The 22,626-nt window shown below is 42.2% G+C and overlaps 1 protein-coding gene across 2 annotated transcripts in view; it reads left to right on the forward strand.

Annotated features, from left to right (window-relative positions):
* FSHR (follicle stimulating hormone receptor) overlaps positions 1-22,626 on the forward strand; it is a 179,794-nt gene that overhangs the window by 109,444 nt on the left and 47,724 nt on the right. For both annotated transcript variants that reach the window (XM_067006939.1, XM_059079132.2), the window contains exons 3-4: positions 14,564-14,638; positions 17,063-17,137. In XM_067006939.1, the coding sequence (XP_066863040.1) occupies positions 14,564-14,638; positions 17,063-17,137 (150 nt within the window). The remainder of the gene's footprint in view (positions 1-14,563; positions 14,639-17,062; positions 17,138-22,626) is intronic.

Here is a 22,626-nt window from a genome sequence, read left to right on the forward strand (position 1 = left end):
GGAGAAATATACCATGTTCTTGGATTGGAAGAATCAACATTGTGAAAATGACTATACTACCCAAAGCAATCTACCGATTCAATGCAATCCCTATCAAATTACCACTGGCATTTTTTACAGAACTAGAACAAAAAATTTCACAATTTGTTTGGAAACACAAAAGACCCCGAATAGCCAAAGCAATCTTGAGAACGAAAAATGGAGCTGGAGGAATTAGGCTCCCTGTCTTCCGAGTCTACTACAAGCCTACAGTAATCAAGACAGTATGGTACTGGAACAAAAACAGAAATATAGATCAATGGAACAGGATAGAAAGCCCAGAGATAAACCCACACACGTATGGTCACCTTATCTTTGATAAAGGAGGGAAGGATATACAGTGGAGAAAAGACAGCCTCTTCAATAAGTGGTGCTGGGAAAACTGGACAGCTACATGTAAAAGTATGAAATTAGAACAATCCCTAACACCACACACAAAAATAAACTCAAAATGGGTTAAAGACCTAAATGTAAGGCCAGACACTATCAAACTCTTAGAGGAAAACATAGGCAGAACACTATACGACATAAATCACAGCAAGATCCTTTTTGACCCATCTCCTAGAGAAATGGAAATAAAACAAAAATAAACAAATGGGACCTAATGAAACTTAAAAGCTTTTGCACAGCAAAGGATACCATAAACAAGACCAAAAGACAACCCTCAGAATGGGAGAAAATATTTGCAAATGAAGCAACTGACAAAGGATTAATATCCAAAATTTATAAGCAACTCAGGCAGCTCAATAACAAAAAAACAAACAACCCAATTCAAAAATGGGCAGAAGAACTAAATAGACATTTCTCCAAAGAAGATATACAGATTTCCAACAAACACATGAAAGAATGCTCAACATCATTAATCATTAGAGAAATGCAAATCAAAACTACAATGGGGTATCATCTCACACCGGTCAGATTGGCCATCATCAAAAACTCTAGAAACAATAAATGCTGGAGAGGGTGTGGAGAAAAGGGAACCCTCTTGCACTGCTGGTGGGAATGTAAATTGATATAGCCACTATGGAGAACAGTATGGAGGTTCCTTAAAAACCTAAAAATAGAACTACCATACGACCCAACAATCCCACTACTGGGCATATACCCTGAGAAAACCATAATTCAGAAAGAGTCATGTACCAAAATGTTCATTGCAGCTCTATTTACAATAGCCAGGACATGGAATCAACCTAAGTGTCCATCAACAGATGAATGGATAAAGAAGATGTCACACATGTATACAATGGAATATTACTCAGCCATCAAAAGAAATGAAACTGAGTTATTTGTAATGAGGTGGATAGACCTGGAGTCTGTCATACAGAGTGAAGTAAGTCAGAAGGAGAAAAACAAATACCATATGCTAACACATATATATGGAATGTAAGAAAAAAAAATGTCATGAAGAGATTAGTGATAGGACGGGAATAAAACACAGACCTACTAGAGCATGGACTTGAGGATATGGGGAGGGGGAAGGGTAAGATGTGATGAAATGAGAGAGTGGCAGGGACATATATACACTACCAAATGTAAATTAGATAACTAGTGGGAAGCAGCCGAATAGCACAGGGAGTTCACCTCTGTGCTTCGTGACCACCTAGAGGGGTGGGATAGGGAGGGTGGGAGGGAGGGTGACGCAAGAGGGAAGAGATATGGGAACATATATGTATAACTGATTCACTTTGTTGTAAAGGAGAAACTAACACACTATTGTAAAACAGTTATACTCCAATAAAGATGTTAAAAAAAAAAAAAAAAAAGCACATCCCCATGTTCCAAAATTATGGCAACAATAACCAAAAGCAGAATGAAGAATCAAGATCAGGGCCTTTAGAATAAGACAGGGTTCCAAGTGCTGGTTCAGCTACTGCGTTATATGACCATGACAAATCAATTCACTATAAGTCTCAACATTTTGCATCTATAATAAAAGGATAATAAACTTACTGACCTCATAAAGGTGTTGTGAGATTTAAATAAGATGATGTTTCAGAAATGCTCAACAAATATTAGCCCTTATTACCATAATAGATAAACATTATGAACACTAATATTTAAATAAAATGATGAAAATCCTATACTGAAACTCTCTATTCAAAGATTATTTTCAAATCTGCTTGATAACAACCACTATGTTTTAAAAAATAATGTCCCATAAAACCGCGGTGGGGTGCGGATGGTGGTGTGCTGAATTGCATGATTGGGATTGACATGTATACACTGATGTGTATAAAATTGATGACTGGTAAGAACCTGCAGTACAAAAAAACAAACAAACAAACAAAAAAATAAAATAAAATCACTGAATTTTAGGGCTAGAAGGGACCCACGAGATCATCTGGATCAACAGTGTTGTTTTATGGATGAGGAACAAAGGCCCAGAGAAGGTAACTGATTTGACTCAAGGAAAGTGGTTAATTAGTGGCAGAGTCAGGACTAGAACTGAGGTCTCCTGACTCTGTTGAAGTAATAAAAATAACAGTAAGCAGCATGACCTTTGCATAACACTATGTGCTTTTTTCTTCCGGCGTGACATGCATTATTCATGTGATCTTCAATAGCCCTGCCAACTACAAAGGATCAGAGTATAAAATGTACTGAGGGACAGAGGGCCTTAGCAACATCTTACAGAGGAAAACGGATCTCAGAGAGCTCCAGTGATTTGCCAAAGAGATGAAGGACTTGCTTTTGCCCACTGGGGAGACCTCACCTCATGCAGCTCCGCATTGCTGCAGATTACAAAGCTGAGGGTTCAAATTTCTTAACCTCAACACCCTCCCAGGGTCTGTGTGCTAATGGATTTAGTAGTTCCCATTGTTAAAAAGTTGTTCTTTCTGTCATGTTTTCTGGTATTTTTTTTTTTTTCATGATATAATTGAAAAAGAGAAAAAAGCCAAGGGCCCATAATTCAATAAGGAGCAGCCAGCTGGTGTGTTCCCCGCAAGAGGCCAAGCAATTCAATCACAGGGAGTAAATACTGTGTCACCAAGGAACAGAGGTCTCTGGCTAAATGAGGTCACATATAGACAGTTTTGAGAAGGGATTTTTTTGGTTGTTGTTTGTTTCCTCCCAGTTTGGCCAAGTGACACTTCTACATGACTCCTAATTAGCCAGCCAACAAAAATGTACTCAACACTTACTGTATATACCCATTTGTCAGCAGATGGTAGATACAAAACTCATACCTACCCTGATGGGAGGAGCATTTGTTGAGCAAATACAGAGAGGATGCTGGATGCTAGACTCCTACCTTAGGTATCAGAGTGGTTCGATGGCAACCACAAACTCCATAATGTCAGGGACCTCAAGAACAAGTTTCTTTCTTTCTCACCTCGTAGTCTGGGTGATGCTCCTCAGCACTTGGTTTAGGACCCCAAGCCACCAGCAGCTTCTCTGCTTTCAATCCTGGACCCCAAGGTTGTCCTGGCACCTTCAGCCAGGTGGGATGGGAGAGCACAGAGGAGCACACGAGAGGGGTTATGGGCAAGCCTGGCACAGCACACGTCACTGCTACTCTCATTCCTTGGGAGAAGTCCTCTCCCCTCAAGGCTACACCTAACAGCAACATTGCCAGGAAACAGTCGAGCTGTGTCCCAGAAATAAGAGGGGAAAATAGACTGTGGTGGGCAGCTAGAAACCTCTTCCGCGCCATATGTTACATCCATAATTCTCATAAAACCCTAAAAGGTAGCTAGAATTACCCCCATTGAAATAAAACTCATGGAGGTTAGCTGACCTGTCTAAGGTCACACAACTAGGTAATGATAACGCTAGAATTTGAATCCAGGCCTATCTGGCTTCCAGGTTCATGCTGCCACTAACACATGCATATGAACTAAGACATACAAGTCAGCAGGGCCCTGATAAGACAAGGCCATTAGTGAGATTACCCATGGAGAACATTTAGCACTATGCCCGCCTCACAGTAACTGTCTACTAAAGGTTAATTATCACCGTCATCTTTATTCCTGCAGCCTTGAGTTACACAGCTCAAACTTGCCGAGGTCCCAAACCTACAGACAATTTACCCATCCTTGTGGGTCAGAGATGACTCCATCCTTCCCACCTCCCCTTCTTTGTCCTCTGCTAAAGCTGGCAATCCGCACTGAAGCCAAGTGACCCAATCAACGTCCCCTCGCTTATTACCTGCCCAACCCCTGATCTCCCATCACTTAGAATTTAATGAATTCCTGTTTAAATAATTTCTGATAGGAATACAGAGTAATAAAGAAATTAGCTACCTTTCCTAACTTCTAATATCATTGTACCTCCAGGAAACCTCTTTCCCTTTACCTCCTGCCCTTTCTCCCTCCTTCCCTTTTTACCATCCTCTTTTAATTCCATTTACCTTCCCTACTCATGGCTTCCAAGCATAAATATTTGCTACACTCCTGTATCCAGGCAGAGTAAACTCCAGGCCTTCACTTTTTTTTTTTTTTTTTTAAATCTTTGGCTGCATTGGGTCTTCATTGCTGCGTGCGGGCTTTTCTCTAGTTGCAGCGAGCGCGGGCCACTCTTCGTTGCGGTGCGCGGGCTTCTCACTGCAGTGGCTTCTCTTGCTGCGGAGCACGGGCTCTAGGCACACGGGCTTCAGTAGTTGTGGCATGCAGGCTCAGTAGTTATGGCTTGCAGGCTCTAGAGTGCAGGCTCAGTAGTTGTGGCTCACGGGCTTAGTTGCTCCGTGGTGTGGGATCTTCCCGGACCAGGGCTCAAACCCGTGTCCCCTGCATTGGCAGGCGGATTCTTAACCACTGCACCACCAGGGAAGCCCCAGGTCCTCACTTTCTACTCCACTCTTTTCCCCACTAGACACTCCACTTTCTTTTAAAAAAAAAAAATATATATATATATATGTATATATATATACATCCTTGAATCTACTCCAAATTTTTGAGTAAATCATTGGCCACTGGGACATTTAATTTGTTTGAAAAAAAGATGATTCACGACCCACATCAGACCCAAATCCTGAGTCATCACATGACTGTTAAGAACCGCTGGTCCAGCGGAAATTGCAAAGAGCCATAATTACGATAATGATGGTGGGAAATGAAGGGATATTTGCAAGAAATACTAAAAAAAAAAAAAAAAAAAAAAAAAGTAATTGAGAAGATTTAGAATCTGTTAAATGTTGAAAAGGAGTCAGAGATGACCCCAAGATTTAAAGCTTGGGTTGGTCCAATGAACCAATAGGAATGACAATGCAGCTGGTGTCTGGGGTTGCGCCTGGGTGGGGGGGATGTGGTGGAGAATTGGGAGAGGAAAATAATAAGCCTGCTCCAGACTAGTTGTCCATCAAGGGTATGCAGAACATGTAGCAGAACATGGCTTTGGCCATTGCAGACATGGGTCTCAAGTCTAAGAGGGAAACTTGTTCTGATGACATGTGAGGCATCAACAGAGAGGTTCTAACAGGGAAATCTAAAGGGATACTAAGAGAGAGCTTGAGAAATGCTGGCATTTAGCAAGGGTGTGAGGGGGAAAATAAAAGGTGTTGAATGCCCACTGTTTACCCTGATCTGTGTTGGACATTCCTCTCATACTTTCTTCCACTTCTATTGACTTTGCCTGCCCAACTTCCCATGCATGTTGCTTCTACCCAACTAAAGTACAGACTCTTGGAAGGCAGGGGCTCTGTTTTTCATTGTCTTACGTGTTTTGCCCTTGCATAGAGAATGCCCTAAAAAATCACTTACCCTATGAGTCATTGCTTGGGACTTTGATTTATATGTAGAAGCTGAATTTGCATGTTGACATATTTTGCCTCGTCAGAACTCAAGTACCATGCATCATGGAGGAAGGGGGCAGTATTTAGTTATTTTATAGGCGTATTGCTGAGCCAAAATTTTATACTCTATTGGAAATTAAAACAATAACAAGATCTTCTGAAGTGGAAATAGTTTTCCGGGTCACTGGAAATATGGCCTATCTGATTTCTGCCATCGTTTTGAGGCCCCATGAATGATGAGTTCATATCCTAGGTCGACTTCACTTACTGGCTCTGTGGCACTGGGGAAATTACTTAACCTCTGTATGCCTCATTTTCCTCTTCTGTAAAGGGGTCAAAGACAGTACTTCCCTCAAAGGGCTGTTGTGAGGATTAAGCAATTTAGCAAATGTAAAGTGCAGAAAAATTGCTTGGCACATAAGAAGTGCATAATAAACGTTAGCTATTATGTCTGTGAGTTTTAGTTCCTTTCCTCATCTGCCGAGCAAAGCAAGGGAAATATTCCAAAATATAGATGATTATTGAACATTTTAAATTAAGACAAAACTAAAAATGGACACAAGTTTGTTGTTGATGAATTTAAAAGTGAAGGAGTTGAATTCGAGTCACTGAGGGTGCTTTAATTTCTGTCTCATTTGGGGACATCTTTAGAGCATCTTTAGCAAAGACGCACTTTGCCCAGGGAGAAGGAAGCAGATGGGACATGTCAGGAAAGGAAGGCACTTACCTGCTGCCACCTGGGGAAGTGAGAGGAGCCTATTGGCAATGTCCTTACCCCACCCTGACAACATGTCCCACTCTGTATTGACCCTCTCCCAAAGGGAGCAGTTTCCTTTTTAGATTAAGACTTCAGTGGTGGAGACATGCTTGTTGGGGCATCTACATGCCTGCCTAATCTCCTTTGTTGGCCAATAGACCAGATGGCAGGTCTCACCGTGGTTAAGACTCAGGATGGTGTTTGGGATAATGCCATAGCCTGGCTTAAGAATTTAAATGATGTGTAGGCAGGGTTAAGAGAAGCATTCCTAGAACACTTGCTCACACCATTTTCCCCAGTTCAGTGATCAGCAAGCCCAGTATTTCCCAGATGCAGAGGACTTCAGTCCTAAACTCCACAGAGAGATGGAGGCAGGCACAGCGATATTTGAGTTTACCACGTGAGAAGCGTTGTGCTTTCACACATACCATCTTATTTAATGCCTCTGACATCCCTGTGATGTAGCAATTATTCCCATTTTACAGACAAGGAAACTGAAGTTCAGAGAGACTCTGCTGTAACTTGCCACAGTTGTACATCTAGTAAGAAATGGAGGCAGGATTCAAACTCGGGTCTCTATTGTAAAGTCTCCAGATCTGATCTTAAGAGAATTCTAAATAAGGGTGGGAGTATATGTTTGGAGAGATTTATGAAATTTACTGGAATGTATTTTCATGGACATTTTCACCCACCCTGTTCTGTATTTACTTACGTTATTTGGCACATTTCCAGAAGAATTAAGGGAGTAGACATATGGTAGAAATACATATATATATATATATTATATTATATATATATTATATATAATATACACACACAGTTACGTGTGTGTATAATATATACTCATGTATATAACACAGTGTATAATACATATATAATTATGTATTATATATACTATATATGAAAGTATATTATTTATATATCTGTAGTTATATTCAAATGCAACATACCAACAATCCATTTTATTTTTTCTAGTAACTCAGATGTAGCCCATCAAATAAAGATAGCACCCAGTTAAGGAAAGCCTAGAATACTAGACTCGCTGAGTTAAAGATAATTGATAAAACCCAGAACCCATTTTATTCATCTTTAGAGCCCCAATGCGAAGCCTAGTACCTGAAATACAAAAGCTGCTTGATCAAAACTTGTTGAACATTTGTTGGATTAGCTCTTCACTCTTTTAAAAATTCACTCCTAGGCTCTACGAAACCAGAAGCTTCCTTCTTCTGTTAGTACACATTTTGATTTGCAAATACTCTGTTTACTGCAAATTTTTAAGAACACAGCTTTATTGTGCAAGAGCAAAGGTGGAAAATCCTTTATAATCTTTCAAAGATAATTCACTCATTCAGCAAACACTTGGCTGGGAGCAGAAATACAAAGATGAAAGGCAATGTCACCGTCCTCCAGGAGTTCTTTACCTGGTGAAGGAGACAAACCAGAACGCAAACCCAATGCGGTCTGTGAGGGCTATGACAGAGTGTGTGAGGGGGGTCCTACAGGGGACTCAGGGAAGAGAAACAGTCAACTAAATTTAGCCTGAGGTTATTAAAGACAAAGGAAAGAAATCTGATTCAGTGAGTATTAAAAATATGTTAATGCAGTTGAATGCCCAGTTAGGGAGGGATATGTCAGATTTACTGAAGGAAAACACTCTCTGGAAGGTCAGGGGAGGAGGGAAAAGATGGGGGAAACCTGGTTGGAGAATATCTCCTGTATCAGAAAAAAAGCAAAGACGATGTTTCTGTGAGTGTTTGATTTCTTATTACATCCTGCTCTCCAATTCATAGATGCCGTTGAAATTCCAGGGAGGTCCTGAATTGCTGGTAACAGTTCTTCAGTTTTTCCTAATCCTACAAACCTGTAGCATCTCTTCTCTGAATGAAACAGTCCCAGCATTTGGCAAATGAGTGTCAAGTGAAATGGTGGACAAACGAATATCACTCTAGGATAGGTTGATATTTCATGCTGTACCCAGCTGAATGCTACATGCTCGTTCTCTCCCTAAAGTCCCTCCTACTGACCCGACCCCCACCCACAAGTGTACTTGTATATGAATACCACTTCGTTGGCCAGAACAATGCAAATCTGGAGTAGAACTTGATTGTGGCTCTGAAACTCACTCCAGAAGGAACATCCTGATAACCTCCAGCACCTCATGCAAGCACATCTCCCCTGCCTTCAAAGAAACGTAGAATTCCATGCACAGAAGAGATCTAACACCCAATCAAATGCTTTAAGAAATCCTACAGGCACACCAGTCATCTGTCCCGTTTTCTCCTCTATGGGTGTTTTGTCAATTCAAGGACCTCATCTGTGAGCCAGAGAGGAGCTGGGAAATGCTACAACCCATAGGGGTAGAGCTAAAAGCATCCAGACTCTATTAGGCATCCATACATAGACCAAATCCATGTATGTGTCCATTGCATGCTGTGTATTAAATGTAGAAAAATCCCTGGGACAAAAATCTAACTCACAGACAAGCTAGGCTTGGCCGTCACATACCATACTTGGGCACGTTGGCTACAGAAAGGGGGGTGAAAGACTACAGAAGACAAACTTCATCTCCTTTGCAGCTTTTCAGATGCTGTTTCTGGACCTGAAGACTACTTTTTCTTCATCTACACATCCACCCACTAAGCATTTATCGAGTACCTATCACACGCCAAAGTACCACTAGATGCTAGAGATAGAAAGACAGATGGATAAGATACCACCCAGAAACTCAAAGTCAGGTTAGGGAATTAGACAATGAGCACACCCCCCCAAAAAAAAAATAGCAATGACAAAACAACATGGTAATTGCTTTAACTGAGAAATGAAAGAAGTCTTGTGAGAATCTAGAGGATAGAAAAACTTCAATAAGAGAGTAAGGTAAGGGTTTCCAGAGGGGATAAAGGGTTTTTAAAATCAAGTATTTCACTCTACTCCTCCTCTATCATGCTTTTTATACCCACCACTGGGTGTGTATTGGGGAGAAAGGCCTGTTAGGGTGTTACTACCATTCTTCTAAAGAACATTGCAATCCAAAGAGTGGTCTCAAGACTAGCACCATCTCTATCACCCTGAGGCATTAAAAAGGCAGAACCTCAGACCCCACTCAAGATCTTCCCATTGAGAATCTGCATTTCAACACGATCCCCAGGTGCTTCATATATGCATGCACAACCGAGAAGCATGTCTGAGATGAGAGCCTCATCTCTGGAAATAAGCTTTCCACAGAATCAGGATCCCTCACCCAAAAAGGACAGCATTCAATGCCTACATTGGACAGTTCCCAAACTTTCTGGACTCAGGATCTCTTTACATCTTAAAAGTTATTTAAGACACCAAACAGATTTTGCTTATGTGGCTTATAGCTACTGACACTTAGCACTCTAGAAATTCAAACTGGGAAATATTTTGCTAGTCCATTTAAAAACAATAATAAATCTCTACATAATAACATAAATAACAGTTGTTATGCAAAATAACCATGTTCAAAAAAATATTAGGGAGAAGAGTACCATAGTTTTTTACATATTTTCAAAACATTTTAACATCTTGTTTAATAGAAGACAGATGGATTCTCATATCTACTTCTGCATCCACACATCAACTAGCCCCTGGGCCCCACTGTACGCTCATAGAATGAGTGAAAAAAATATATTTTAGCATGATTATGAAAATCGTTTTGACCACAGAGGCCACCAGACCACACTCTGAGAACCACTGATCTATCACATCCCTAGAGCTCTCCTTTTTCATAAACACTTTACCTGTTGACTCTAAGGAAGTACTGTCATACCCCGAATTATGCCAATTGCTGTGATTTGTCACAATTGTAAAGAAAAGTCTTAACTGAATCTTTTGAGAAAGGTTTCTTAACTGTGTAAATTCTTCGGATAAAAAGATTCCACGTGCTCCCTTCCAAGACCAGTTGAGTGACCCTCAAAGTTGTGTATTATCTTAGCCAAGCCACGTTACCTCTGTTGACCTCACTGCAGTTAGTATTGGCTGCACTAACTCTAATTTGCATAAGTACACTGCAAATGAAGAGAAGCTATGCATAGGAAAAAAAAAACTTCATCAATTATCAATACTAACCAAATGTAACATGTTTTTACATATTTTCCACAATGCCTCTTGTTACACAGTTAACATTTAAAATGTTGACTTTCTGATTAAATTTTCATACTTATGAAAAAGCAGACCTAACTAGTACCTCCTCTATTTTACACCTGCTTCCATGTTCTATCTCCAGGTTTCTCTTGCTACTATTTTGTCTCATTTTTATTTCCTCTTGTGCTCTAAGAACCTTATTGTTCCAGTTTATTGTCTTAGCAGCCCAGGGAAATTTGGCCTTGCTCCTGAAGCAAACTTTATTTAAGACAGAAAGCACAGATCTAAAAGGGACCTTAATATCATCTAGACCAGTAGTTCTCAATCCTTCATGCACATTAGAATCACCATTGCTTGGAGAATTAAAGGGGAAAAATAATAAAATAAAATCACACCAGAGTTTCATCCCAGACTAAATAAATCCAACTCTCCAACGTGAACCCAGTCTTCGGAAGTTTTTTAAAGGTCCACCAGAAGATTCTAATGTGCGTCCAGAGTTGAGAAACTCTGATCCTCTGACCTAGTTCAGCTATGCACTTTATAGATTGTGGAGAGGGAATGGGAGGTTGCCAGGAGAACAGCCAGGAGGGAAGGAACCTTATCTAGAGTCTCCAGGATAGAGCTAGGATTTGAACACCACCTTCTGGCCAGACAATATAACCAACATTCTTCCATTAGTTCTCCTAATTCAGAGTTCTCAAAACACAAACAAAATGGAATTTACTCTCCTTCCTTTGCAAGACACTGTTTAAATAACTGCATTAAGGTCTGTTTCATATACAATAAAATATAGGCATTCATTTTAAAGTTCAATAAGTTAGGACTTCCCTGGTGGCACAGTGGTTAAGAATCCACCTGCCAATGCAGGGGACACGGGTTCGAGCCCTGCTCCGGGAAGATCCCACATGCCGTGGAGCAACTAAGTCCGTGCGTCACAACTACTGAGCCCACGCACCTTGAGCCTGTGCTCAGCCAACGAGAAGCCCACGCACCTCAGTGAAGAGTAGCCAAGCTAGCCGCAACTAGAGAAAGTCCGTACACAGCAACAAAGACCCAACACAGCCAAAAATAACTTTAAAAAAAAAAAAAAAGTTTAATAAGTTAGACAAACTGAGGTTCCGACCTCCCCAATCTTGATATAGAACATTTCCATCATCCCAGAAAGCTCTCTGCCTCTTCCCTGCCAGCAACCTCCATCCCAGGCCCCAGGTGACAATTACTCTGATTTCTGTCATTGCATATTAATTTTTCTTCTTCTAGACCCTCAGATAAATGGAATCAGACAGTATGCTTTCTTTCCTGTCTGCATTCTTTCACTCAGCATAATTTTTTAAAGATTCAACTATGTTGGATCAGCAGTTTGTTCCACTTTATGGATGAGTAATATCCCACTGTATGGATATTCCACAGTTCATCCATTGGGTTGTTCCCAGTTTGGGGCTATTACAAATAAAGTTGCTATGAACATCTCTGTACAAGTCTTTGGGAGGGCATGAATTTTTATTTCTTTTGAGTAAATATATAGGTGTGGAAATATTAGGTCCAGCGTGGCCCTGGGCGGCAGGGCATGTAGAAGAAACTGTTCCAGCCCAGCAGTCAGCCGCAGCTGGTTCTGCATACAGATGGGACTGTTTATTAACATGGAGATTAAAATACTGACTTCACAGACATGTTAAAGGGATCGGAGACAATGTATGTAGAGTGGCTGGTAAATAGTAGATACCTAGTCAATGATAGTAGAAATAACTAGAAGCAGAACTGGGTTGAACTGGAGCAAGATCCCTGAATTTTCCAGTGAGATGTTTTTCTACTACTGCATGCTGTTCACCTCCCCGCAAGCCTCCTCCAGCCAAAGGTTCCCTCAGCCTCCACCCAACCCCAATACCCTCTCCTGTCCTTGAAATTGAGGCCATAAAATATGAACTGCCTTCTGAAATAATTAATTTAGAAGTGTTTCTTGGCTAGTTTGTTTTAATAATTTTTAGTTCTCTTTGGAAAAAAAAAATCCATATAAGGGAACGCTTGGTACATGAATTCAGTTAAGGCAAAATGTCCACCTTTCAGGCAGTATTAGGCTGAGATATTACTGCAAGGGTGTGACCAAACCTACCAGGACCTGTAAGTGAACCTGGAAATAGCTTTTGGACAATATGGGCCTATTTGCATTTAAACCCTCTCTGTCATCTAGTGCTTTCCTCCATGCTTATTTTCTACCTGTGCAACTCTTTCACTTGACTCCTTTAAGTGTTCAAATAAATGTCTCATTCTTCAAGGTCTACCATTCCTTTCCTATTCCTCATTTCTGCACCTTCCAGTACTCTTTCCACTTGAAGGACAGAAGAGCAAAATAAATGCCCAATGGCCAACATGTCCTATTAAATACACACATGTACACACCACCCTCATCTATGTTCAACTATGAAAATTGTGAAGACCAATTCACTTTACCAGATGAATCACGAAGGAAGCTACCATAGAATAAGAGGTGCTTTTCTCTCACAAAATGTCTCCGCACTCGTGGGGGAGTGTGAGAAACGACCCTGCCAGTCTCTGAGCTGACAAGCCCCGGATGTTCCCAGCCCCCCTCCCTGAGCTGACTGCCTCACAATCATACTTCCCCTCCCTCAACAGGCCCTCTCCCTGCCTTGCGCTGCCCTCCACGCCTTTCCTTTGATCAACAGCCTTTCTAGAGCTTCTCAGCTAAATCCCAGGCCAGCAGACAGCGCTTCACCTCAGCCAATTTGAGTGCATGCTGCCTATGAGATCTTCTGAGACTCTCTCAAGCTGCCACGTTAAAACTGCATGAGAGGGCTTCCCTGGTGGCACAGTGGCTGAGAGTCCACCTGCCGATGCAGGCGACACGGGTTCGTGCCCCGATCCGGGAAGATCCCACATGCCGCGGAGCAACTAAGCCCGTGAGCCATGGCCGCTGAGCCTGCGCGTCCGGAGCCTGTGCTCCACAACGGGAGAGGCCACAACAGTGAGAGGCCCGCGTACCACAAAAACCAAACAAACAAACAAAACTGCATGAGAGTCTTCCTCAGGAGGCCTAATAATATCGTGTTTCACCTTTGAGCCACTTTATAAACATTAACTGATTAAGCCACCCTTCTCTCCTCATAAGCTCTGGGCTTCTGCAGAGGGGACTTCATCCTCCACTCCCCTCAAATTACTCCAGGAGGAAATAAGCTGAGATCTGAAGGCTCTTTTCTGGGGATCTTAGGCCAAGACAACATTAATGCCAAAGGTCCTGGAATAACAACCGCCGCTTGGGTAACGGCATGGATGTTTCCTTAAAAGAGACTGAATTGAGGTTCTCATCTCCCAAAGCCAGATTAGCAGAATGAAGAACTTGCCTCCATGGTCTAGGGCAGGGTCACTGAACTAGTACGGCCCATGACACAAAATCCAGCCTGCTGCCTGTTTTTATGAATAAAGTTTTATTGGAACAGAGGCATGCTCATTGATTTACATGATATCTATGACCACTTTTACGCGATAATATCAACTGAGTGGTGGCAACAGAGACCAAATGATCCACAAAGCCAAAAAACAACAAAAAAAATTACTGCCTGGTCCTGTAGAAGACGTTTGCTGACCCCTGGTCTAGGGAATTTAAAGTTTGTTCTCATCCCGCATACTCCCTAAATATCTTTAATCAAGTCTCTTTCCCTCTCTGGGCCTCAGTTGCTACTTCTGTAGACTGAATAACCTCTGACCTGAATCATTGCCTTGGGTTTATTCTCTCGTTGTTCTGTAAGTATTACCATCTTATTTGTCAGCTTTGCCTCATCATTACAGCTGACTCTTTTGTGAGCAGGAACAGAGTTTTGTGTGTCTCATGAATCATTGTAGGCACAAGGCTCTATGCTGAGCTCTAAATCCACCTCTGGAGTGTAACTGAACTAACTTGAATTATATTTCTTTCTTTGCAGAGAGATCTCACAGAATGATGTCTTGGAAGTGATAGAGGCAAATGTGTTCTCCAACCTGCCCAAACTACATGAAATGTAAGCAAGAACCTGTGGGGTTTGCTCATGGCTGTTCTCGGCCATAGCTTTAAAGTTCACTTATATTCCTGGGAGGCCCTGGCTCGGCTCTGCCCTCAGACCCCTAGAATTTCATTTTAAGATGTCAAAGTCAGTCCAGAAGGCACTGTCATGTATCTCTGCCTGGTGATCCAAGTCCCATTCCAGAGCTTGGTCTTATCCTGCTTCTTCCCTCCCAGAATTTGTAGCGTAGTAGACTCAAGAATCTAGCTCTGTGACCCCAAGTACATCTACCTCATCCTCTCATTCAAATTTATTCCACAGTCAAAGCCCCAAATAAATCCCCCATGATGTAGCTGGAGACGGGCAGTCTTAGTTTGACTCCATATACTCACAATGAAACCTTGGCCAAGATACAAAATCATGCGAAGACTTAGTTTTCTTTATCTATAAGTGAGAATAATAAAACTGCATGCCTCACAGGATCACTGTGATTAATAAATGAGATGATATATGTTAAATAGATCTATCACATCAACTGGCATACAGTAAGATCATAACAATCCTTGGCCTCTTTACTACTCCAACCAAGTCTACTTCCTCTGGTTGACATTCTAGTTTTACATACATGCCAATACTCACACAGATCCACCTCGGTTTCATACCAGTCTCTAATTACCATAGGTTATCAAAGCCAGAAGAGAGTTCACAGACAATCTGGTGCAAAATTTTCCAAAGTATATTCTGTGTATCATTAAACACTTGGAAAATTATTAAGTGCTCCAAAAAAGGAAAAAAAGTCTATGGTCAAATAAGGTTAAGTTAGACAGATTCACTTACTATAGGAAAACTCAGAGCCTGTAATATGCGAATATACACTTGGAATCTCCAAGAAGGATATCGTATTAAGAGTTTCTCAGATAACGTCATTGGAAAGGTTTCTCTGTGAAGCATTGATTAATATCTCACAAAACTCTCATGGAGCACAGTTAGGAAAGCCAGTGACCCACTTTCCTAATATTACAGGTGAGGAACGAAAGACAGAGAGAGTTGTGAGGCTTGTCTGGTCACCCAGCCAAATCCACAGCAGGATAAGGACTTGAACATAAATCTCCTGACTCTTTCGTATCTTTCTGAGAATTTTTAGCGCTTGTCGAGCCTATATACATACCCCCACACACATGCATAATTCATATATGCATCCATCCATCCATACCAATTTGTTTAGGAATGACAGTCTGTCCACTTTGGCAGACCTTCCCTTTTCTTCTAGTCACTCCGCCTCCCACTCATTCTTCCTCGTTGTCATTAAGCCTCTGCAACTGACGCCTTCCCTCCCTGCCCCCATTGCCCTCCTGCTCCTTCCTTCCTTCTCACTCTGCTTGGCCTTTCCTTACCCTAGTTGGGAAAAGAGATCTGACCAGGGTCTCAGAACCCACAGAGAATATCAGAGAAATGAACCAAAGGGCAGCTGGCCCTCTGGGCAAGGTCAAGCAGGCGTCCCTCTATGCTCTTCAACGGGCAGTGGAGCTAATGGGATGGCTCTTTCATCTCTTCCCTGCATGGAGAGGTGCTCACCCCCATGTAGCACTGACTGTACTTAAAATGATTAATTACCTGGTACTTGGATCTGGGTAGCTACAGGTTACTGCAACATTAAAGCTAATGAAACAGGGAGGAAGTAATTAACACAGAGCATCTCTGCAAATATACACTGATCTAGCAAGATGGGGAAAGGGCAGCCTCTCTCTGTCGGAATCCCAACGTGAACATGCCCACCGCCAGACCTGCACTGTGTCCAGATCAGGACACAGTGCAGGTCAGCCCGGGGCAGAAGCCATCACTTCCCATGAGCTGTGAGAGAGCAGCCCGAGTTTGCAGCGTGAGGGGACTCACTGGCACATTCCCACCTGGAGTCTGCTGGGACTGCACAGTGAAAGCCAGAGATGCCCACTGGTTTTCCCCCAGTCTTTGTTCTCCTTTGCCCCTTCACTCTCCTTTTCTCTAATCTCCTTTGGCTCTTCAGCTTTTTTCCTTCCCACCCTCTTTTGTTGTTTTCCATGCCCTCTCTTGTCTCCCAACCAGACAAAAGCTGTTTCCCCCATTAGTCTTGTCCCTACCCTCTTAGCCTCCTCAGACCCTGGGAGATCCTTAATGGTTAACGACTCAACTGTGCTCAGTGAAAATGACTCCCGCAGTCAGCGCTTTGTTTGTCTCTGATGAATAGGTTCCAGGAAGACTTCAGTGATGAGAGTTATATGGGACAGGGCTAATATGTTGTTTGCACCGTTTAGTATAGTAAAAGACACCGCATGTATGCTCAATTTTTGTTGAAACGATGGATGGATGGGTGAATGACATTAACATACTCTTTGCATAAATGTGAAAAACACCATAGCATTCCTTACTGTTGAGGTCACGGGCATGTTCTTTCCTCTTTTACAGTAGAATTGAAAAGGCCAACAACCTGCTATACATCAACCCTGATGCCTTCCAGAACCTTCCCAACCTCCGATATCTGTAAGAACTGCCCGCTCTATGATCAAATTGTGCACTCATATTTTAGCAAAATATCCATTTGCAACTCTGGGGAACAATTGCTTTTAATCAAAGATGTGGGGCAGAAGTAGAAGTGGGGAGATACTTGCTGGTGGATTTTAGTTTAGTTTAATGAGTGAATTCCACTGACTTAATTGCATTTTGTTTTCATTTACAAAAACAGACATCATAAGGAATGCCATTTGCATTAATGGGATTGTCACAAGGACCTCTTGCAGAACTCGGTCACAATTTAGTGTTAATGAGATACAGCCAAAATTTCCGCTAGCATTTAGCTTGTGACCTTGACCTCAAAGACATCGTCTCTCTTGTTCTGCATTTAAGCATTTTTTTCTTTGATAGATTACAGTGTTTTATATTAAAAGTTTTGGTTAATAATAGACATGGTATTTTTATCAGCAGAGAGATTCCTGGTGTTTGAGCTTTATCCCTTGGGCCTGCCTCCATTTGCAAAAACACTGCTTCTTCCACTCAAACAGATTTCAGATTAGCTGAGGGCTTGTCAGAGCCCTGAATGCTGTGATGAGGCCCCACAAAATAACAGATAAGAATTTGACCTATGGAGTCAAACTTTCTGGACCCATTTATTAGCTACTGATCACAGGCAAGAATTTAAGCTCTTAAAGCCTGTTTCATTGTCAAGAGAATGGAAATCATGATGGATGTGTATCTGTTATCTATTAACATAATAATAATGCATAACCACCTACCCCCAAAAGACAGTTTTTAAGCAACAACGATGTATCATTTTTACCTGTCTGTGAGTTGATCAGTGGAATGGTTCTGCTGAGCTGGACTCTGTTGGCCTGACCTCAGCTAAGCTCACTCATGTATTTGAAGTTAGTTGGCAGGTGAAGTGGGTGCTGGCTGCTCTGGATGGTCTCGGTTTGGGATGACAGCTCTCCACCAAGTGGTGTTCGTTTCTAACCAACTCACACAGGCTTGTTCACATGGCTGTCCTGGGGTTCCGAGAGAGAGAGTAAGCTTGCAAGCCTCTTGAGACCTAAACCCTGAATTCACACACCATTTCTTCTGTTGAATTTTATTAGCCAAAGCAATTCATGGGACCAGCCGAGGTTCAAGAGGTGGAGAACCAGACTCCACTACTTGATGAAAAAGCTGCAAAGTCACAAGACAAGGTGTATGGATACGGGGAAGGATAGGGAATTGAGGCCATCTTTGCAATCAATTTAAAGCATGTAAAAAGTTTTGCACAGTTCCTGTGACATCATAGTAAATGCTCAATAAAGATTAGCTACTAGTGATATTATGACTCTGTCCCTAACTTTTGATCCAGGAGACCTGGAGTTAGCAAGTAAAATAAGGAACACTGGGCCATTGTGGTTTAGCTCACTGAATGGAGGCTGACTGAGGGAATAAAAGATTTAACAGAACAAAGTCCCTACGTCCTGGAACTTCTGCTCTCTGGTAGGAGCCCCAGAAAGGATCTGAGAGAGAAACAAGGTCTTCCACTCCTGAGCTCATGTCAGAGGCAGGACCAGCTTCACTGGCATGCAACCAGGGCAGTCTCACGGGGCTCCATGCTCAAAAGGCACCCACGCTCAGAGGGCCTCGCCCCAGGTATAATACTCTACTGTCGCCATCTTGAAACACTTAAACAGCTGTGAACGAGGAGCCCTGCATTTTCATTTTGCACTGCACCTCATTATGTAGCCACTCATGCTCAGAGGTCAGGGTTATGACTGACTCAGGAGCCGTGGCTCTCTAAATGGACTTTGCTCTCCTCTCTGCAGAATCTAACCTGGGTTAGGTACATAGCAGTGGAGGAAATCTGGGGTAACAGAAAAGGCATGGGCCTTAGGATTAAAAAAAAAAAAATCTAGGACCTCATCCTGACTCCACGATTTACTCTTGGGCCAATCACTGGATTTCTGAGAGGTGCATAGCTTACAGGACTCTCAAGTGAGGTTTACATGTGAAAATATACTGTGAACTACGAACTGCTCAAAAACATTAATAAATGTACTAAGTATTTGTAGGATACTCTCTCTGGCCAACCAGTCAAAGTCTACAAGTCCACGCTCAGAAAAAGTCCAATAAGGGTTTAATACAGAGTTATGGTGGCCACTAAGACCTTCAGCTTTCACCCAGAGTGTTTGGCATGAGTTTTAAAAAAAAAAAGGACTTTGGGACATGCCTTTACATTTAATGGAGCAGTATAGAAAAGAAAAAGAAAAAACTATATATGATGTCAGAAGGACTGGATTCCAGATGGGATGCTATTATTCATTAGCTAGATAACCATTACCTTCTCTAAGCCTCCTTATCTGTAAATTGAGTAGTTGTAAAAACTAAATAAGATTATGCCTGTAGAAACATTTTGCAAGTTGTTTTTAGTGTATAAACCATAAAGAACTATATACAATTATTAAAACTACCTATTACCCAGGTGGTTTCCTTCACCCCACCTTCTTTTCTTCTTTCCCTCCCAATTTCCATTTTCCCCTTCCTCCTCCTCCTCTCCCCTTCCTCTTAGAAAAAGTCTAAGTGGAATAGGGCGGCCACAGAGCCTTCAATAGCAGAACAAAGGCACATTAGGATACGCAAAGGGACACCCCTATTCACAGACTGTCACATGTGGCTCATGAGAAGCGCTCCTGCAGAGGAGAGATTCAAAAAGAAAGGGACCCCCTCACTCACACATCCCATAGCTATGATGGTAACAGCAGGTCTGAGAATGGCAAACTGGGAGCAGGTGGCCAAGGGATGGGGAATCACTGCCAAGTTTGAAATCAAGAGCTCCAGCATTTGACCCTAATATTAGCCCGCACCTTGTGGCCAGCACCATTTGTTCTTATTAATAAGGACCCTCAGCCCTCCCTCTAGCGGATGAGGGCTGGGGAGGAACTTGGGAGGATGTGGGTGTGGAGGGCACAGCCCTAGACTGAAGGGGGAACTCTGGCAGAACAGAGGGGACAAATCTCCGACTTTGACTCTGGAAATCTGTGTCATCTGTCATCAAGTCCAGCCTCCCCTTTGTGTCCTTTTCTCATTTTGAGGTGTTCAGTAATCCTCAGGCACACCTGGCTCCCCCATCAAGTCCAGACAAAGCTGGCGGTGACCACTTCCGGCCACATCTGTTTCTCAGAGGAGGTTATCGTTCTCAGAGTAGCTGAAACATGCTTTCTAACTGGAGAAAGAAAAGAACTTGTAAGCAGTTTAGAGGAATTGTGTCACTGTTAAATGATCCTCCTCGGTGGCTCTGAAAAAGATATATACTTACATAATCCTACAGAGTGTGAAGTCCTTTCACATCCACTGCCATGCTGATTCCCATCAGGAAGTTGGGACAAAGAGCCGTCCATCTTAAGCCTTTGGACTTATTGCCCAGGGTGGACTTTTCTCAGCTGCACACTCCTCCCGGGATGCAGCACAGGGTGACCCTGGTAACTAGAGCGACTTTCCACTCCAAAAACCTCTACCAGCAAGACATCTATTCAGGTTTCTCAGACTGTGGTCCTTTGAAGTGTTTTCCAAACTGCTAAGAGGAATCACCTAAATTCAGAGTTGGTCCTCTAATCTTAAAAGATGACTTCGTGGAAAAAAACGCCCAGTTAAGCTTCCTTCTTTTTCCATCCTTATTTGTGTCTGAGCAGAGGTCATGAACAGCTTCCCAATCCAGCAGCCAGGTAGAGGTGGGCGGCAACGATTTCAGATATTCTTGGGAATGATGAACTACTTGCTTCAAGGCAAAGAAGAAACACAAAATGGATGAAGGAATCCAGAGGGGACCGGTAGGATGGAGTAGTTGTTTATTTCCTTAAGCCAGGTTAAATGTTTATCATCACAGCCAGCAGAGCAGGAAATTACAAGGGGTAGGGGTGAGTCGTCATTTGACTTGAGAACCCTAAGCGCTGCACACACACACACACACACACACACACACACACACACACACTTAGAAATGTTATTCTGAAATTCTCAGCGTTGATTCCATTTCATGCTGATCATTTGATGGCACAGAATTCAAGACAACTAGAAATCAGCGTTTTTTCATTATTCCCTTCATCCTTCACTGAGGAACCTGAAATGGTTGGGCGGGGGGGAACTCATGAATAAAGAAACGTACTTTGACTAGAAGAATATACATCAAAGGATTCATCTGGGTGGATTTTTTCAAGTCAATATTGTATTTGCAAGCAGTATTTCTTTCTTTACCACTCTGCCTTCCTGGAGCTGACCTTTTGTGTATGAAAGATTATCTATTGATCTGTAAATAAGGTTTACACAATATTCTCTTGCCTTTGCATCCTGTCAGCGTAATTCTTAGGCAGCTGGATGTTGCTCTTTGCTACTCAATAAACCATAATTCCATCTTGGCAAACCCTTCACACAGCTGTGTGGGCCCGCACCCTCAACTGACAACTATCTTCCTCTCACGTGGAGGACTCTTAGAGCTTCTTAGGGGGCTGTTCATGGCAGCCACGCCATCTGCTTTCTGCAGCCAGGGATGATTCCAGGAGAGTCTTCATTGGGACTCACCTCAGCAGTTCTGGCTGTTTCTTCCCCCACCCCTCCCCCTAAGTCCCTCTCTCTCTCTTTTCTGAGTTCCTCTCTTTCACTTGTTTTGGTAGGAGTGATGAAAGTAGCTTCTTTGGTTATAAACAGTTAAGCCATTTGTTGGACATCGCACGGCAAAAGGGACAGAGGGCAGGGATTCAGGAGGCGGCACGGAATAACAAGGAAGCACAGAGGCTCCAGGGCCATCCGGCTGGGCTCAGGTCTCGGTTCCTGCCCTTCTTAGCTGTGTGACCTTGCGTAACTGGCTTTACTTCTCTAGGTCTCAGTTTTCCTTTCTATAAACGAGGAATAACATTGCCTGCATCTTTGCATTGTGTTATATGAAGTACTGAAAAGAATGACTGACATTTTAAAAATTCTCAATAAATGTTAGCAATTCTTATTAAATTCCTGACTCTATCATTTACTAGCTAAGGGAACCTGTGTAAGGGACTCCATCTCTACGTATCTTCAGTTCTCTCCTCTGCAAAACAAAAGAAAAAGAAAGAAAGAGAAAAAAAGAATACCTATCTCTGAGAGTCTTGTAAGGATTAATTTGATGACGATGATGATGATGTGTTGGTGTTGGTGATATCTCTTTCCCCTTCCAATATTTCTAAGGTTTTGAAGGCCTTGTTTCTTTTGGACAGAACCCACTGATCAGCATTCACACAAGAAAATATATCATTTGTGTTTCTCAAAAGTAAAAGGCATCCTTCTTACCAAACTCCTGACAAATCCAGAAAGGTCCCTCCAAACAAGTGAAATTACATAATCCTGCATGATCCTAACCCCTCGTTTTGCTCATTTTCAACACTAGTGGTCCACAGTACCTCATGCCATCACCATCAACCAACTGGTTGGATAATGCGTCCTATTTTTATGTTGATTTACAATTTAACTCTTTTTTTTTTTTTTTATCATACTTC

This window comes from Kogia breviceps, chromosome 11, assembly GCF_026419965.1.
Source record: "Kogia breviceps isolate mKogBre1 chromosome 11, mKogBre1 haplotype 1, whole genome shotgun sequence".
Taxonomy (NCBI): domain Eukaryota; kingdom Metazoa; phylum Chordata; class Mammalia; order Artiodactyla; family Physeteridae; genus Kogia; species Kogia breviceps.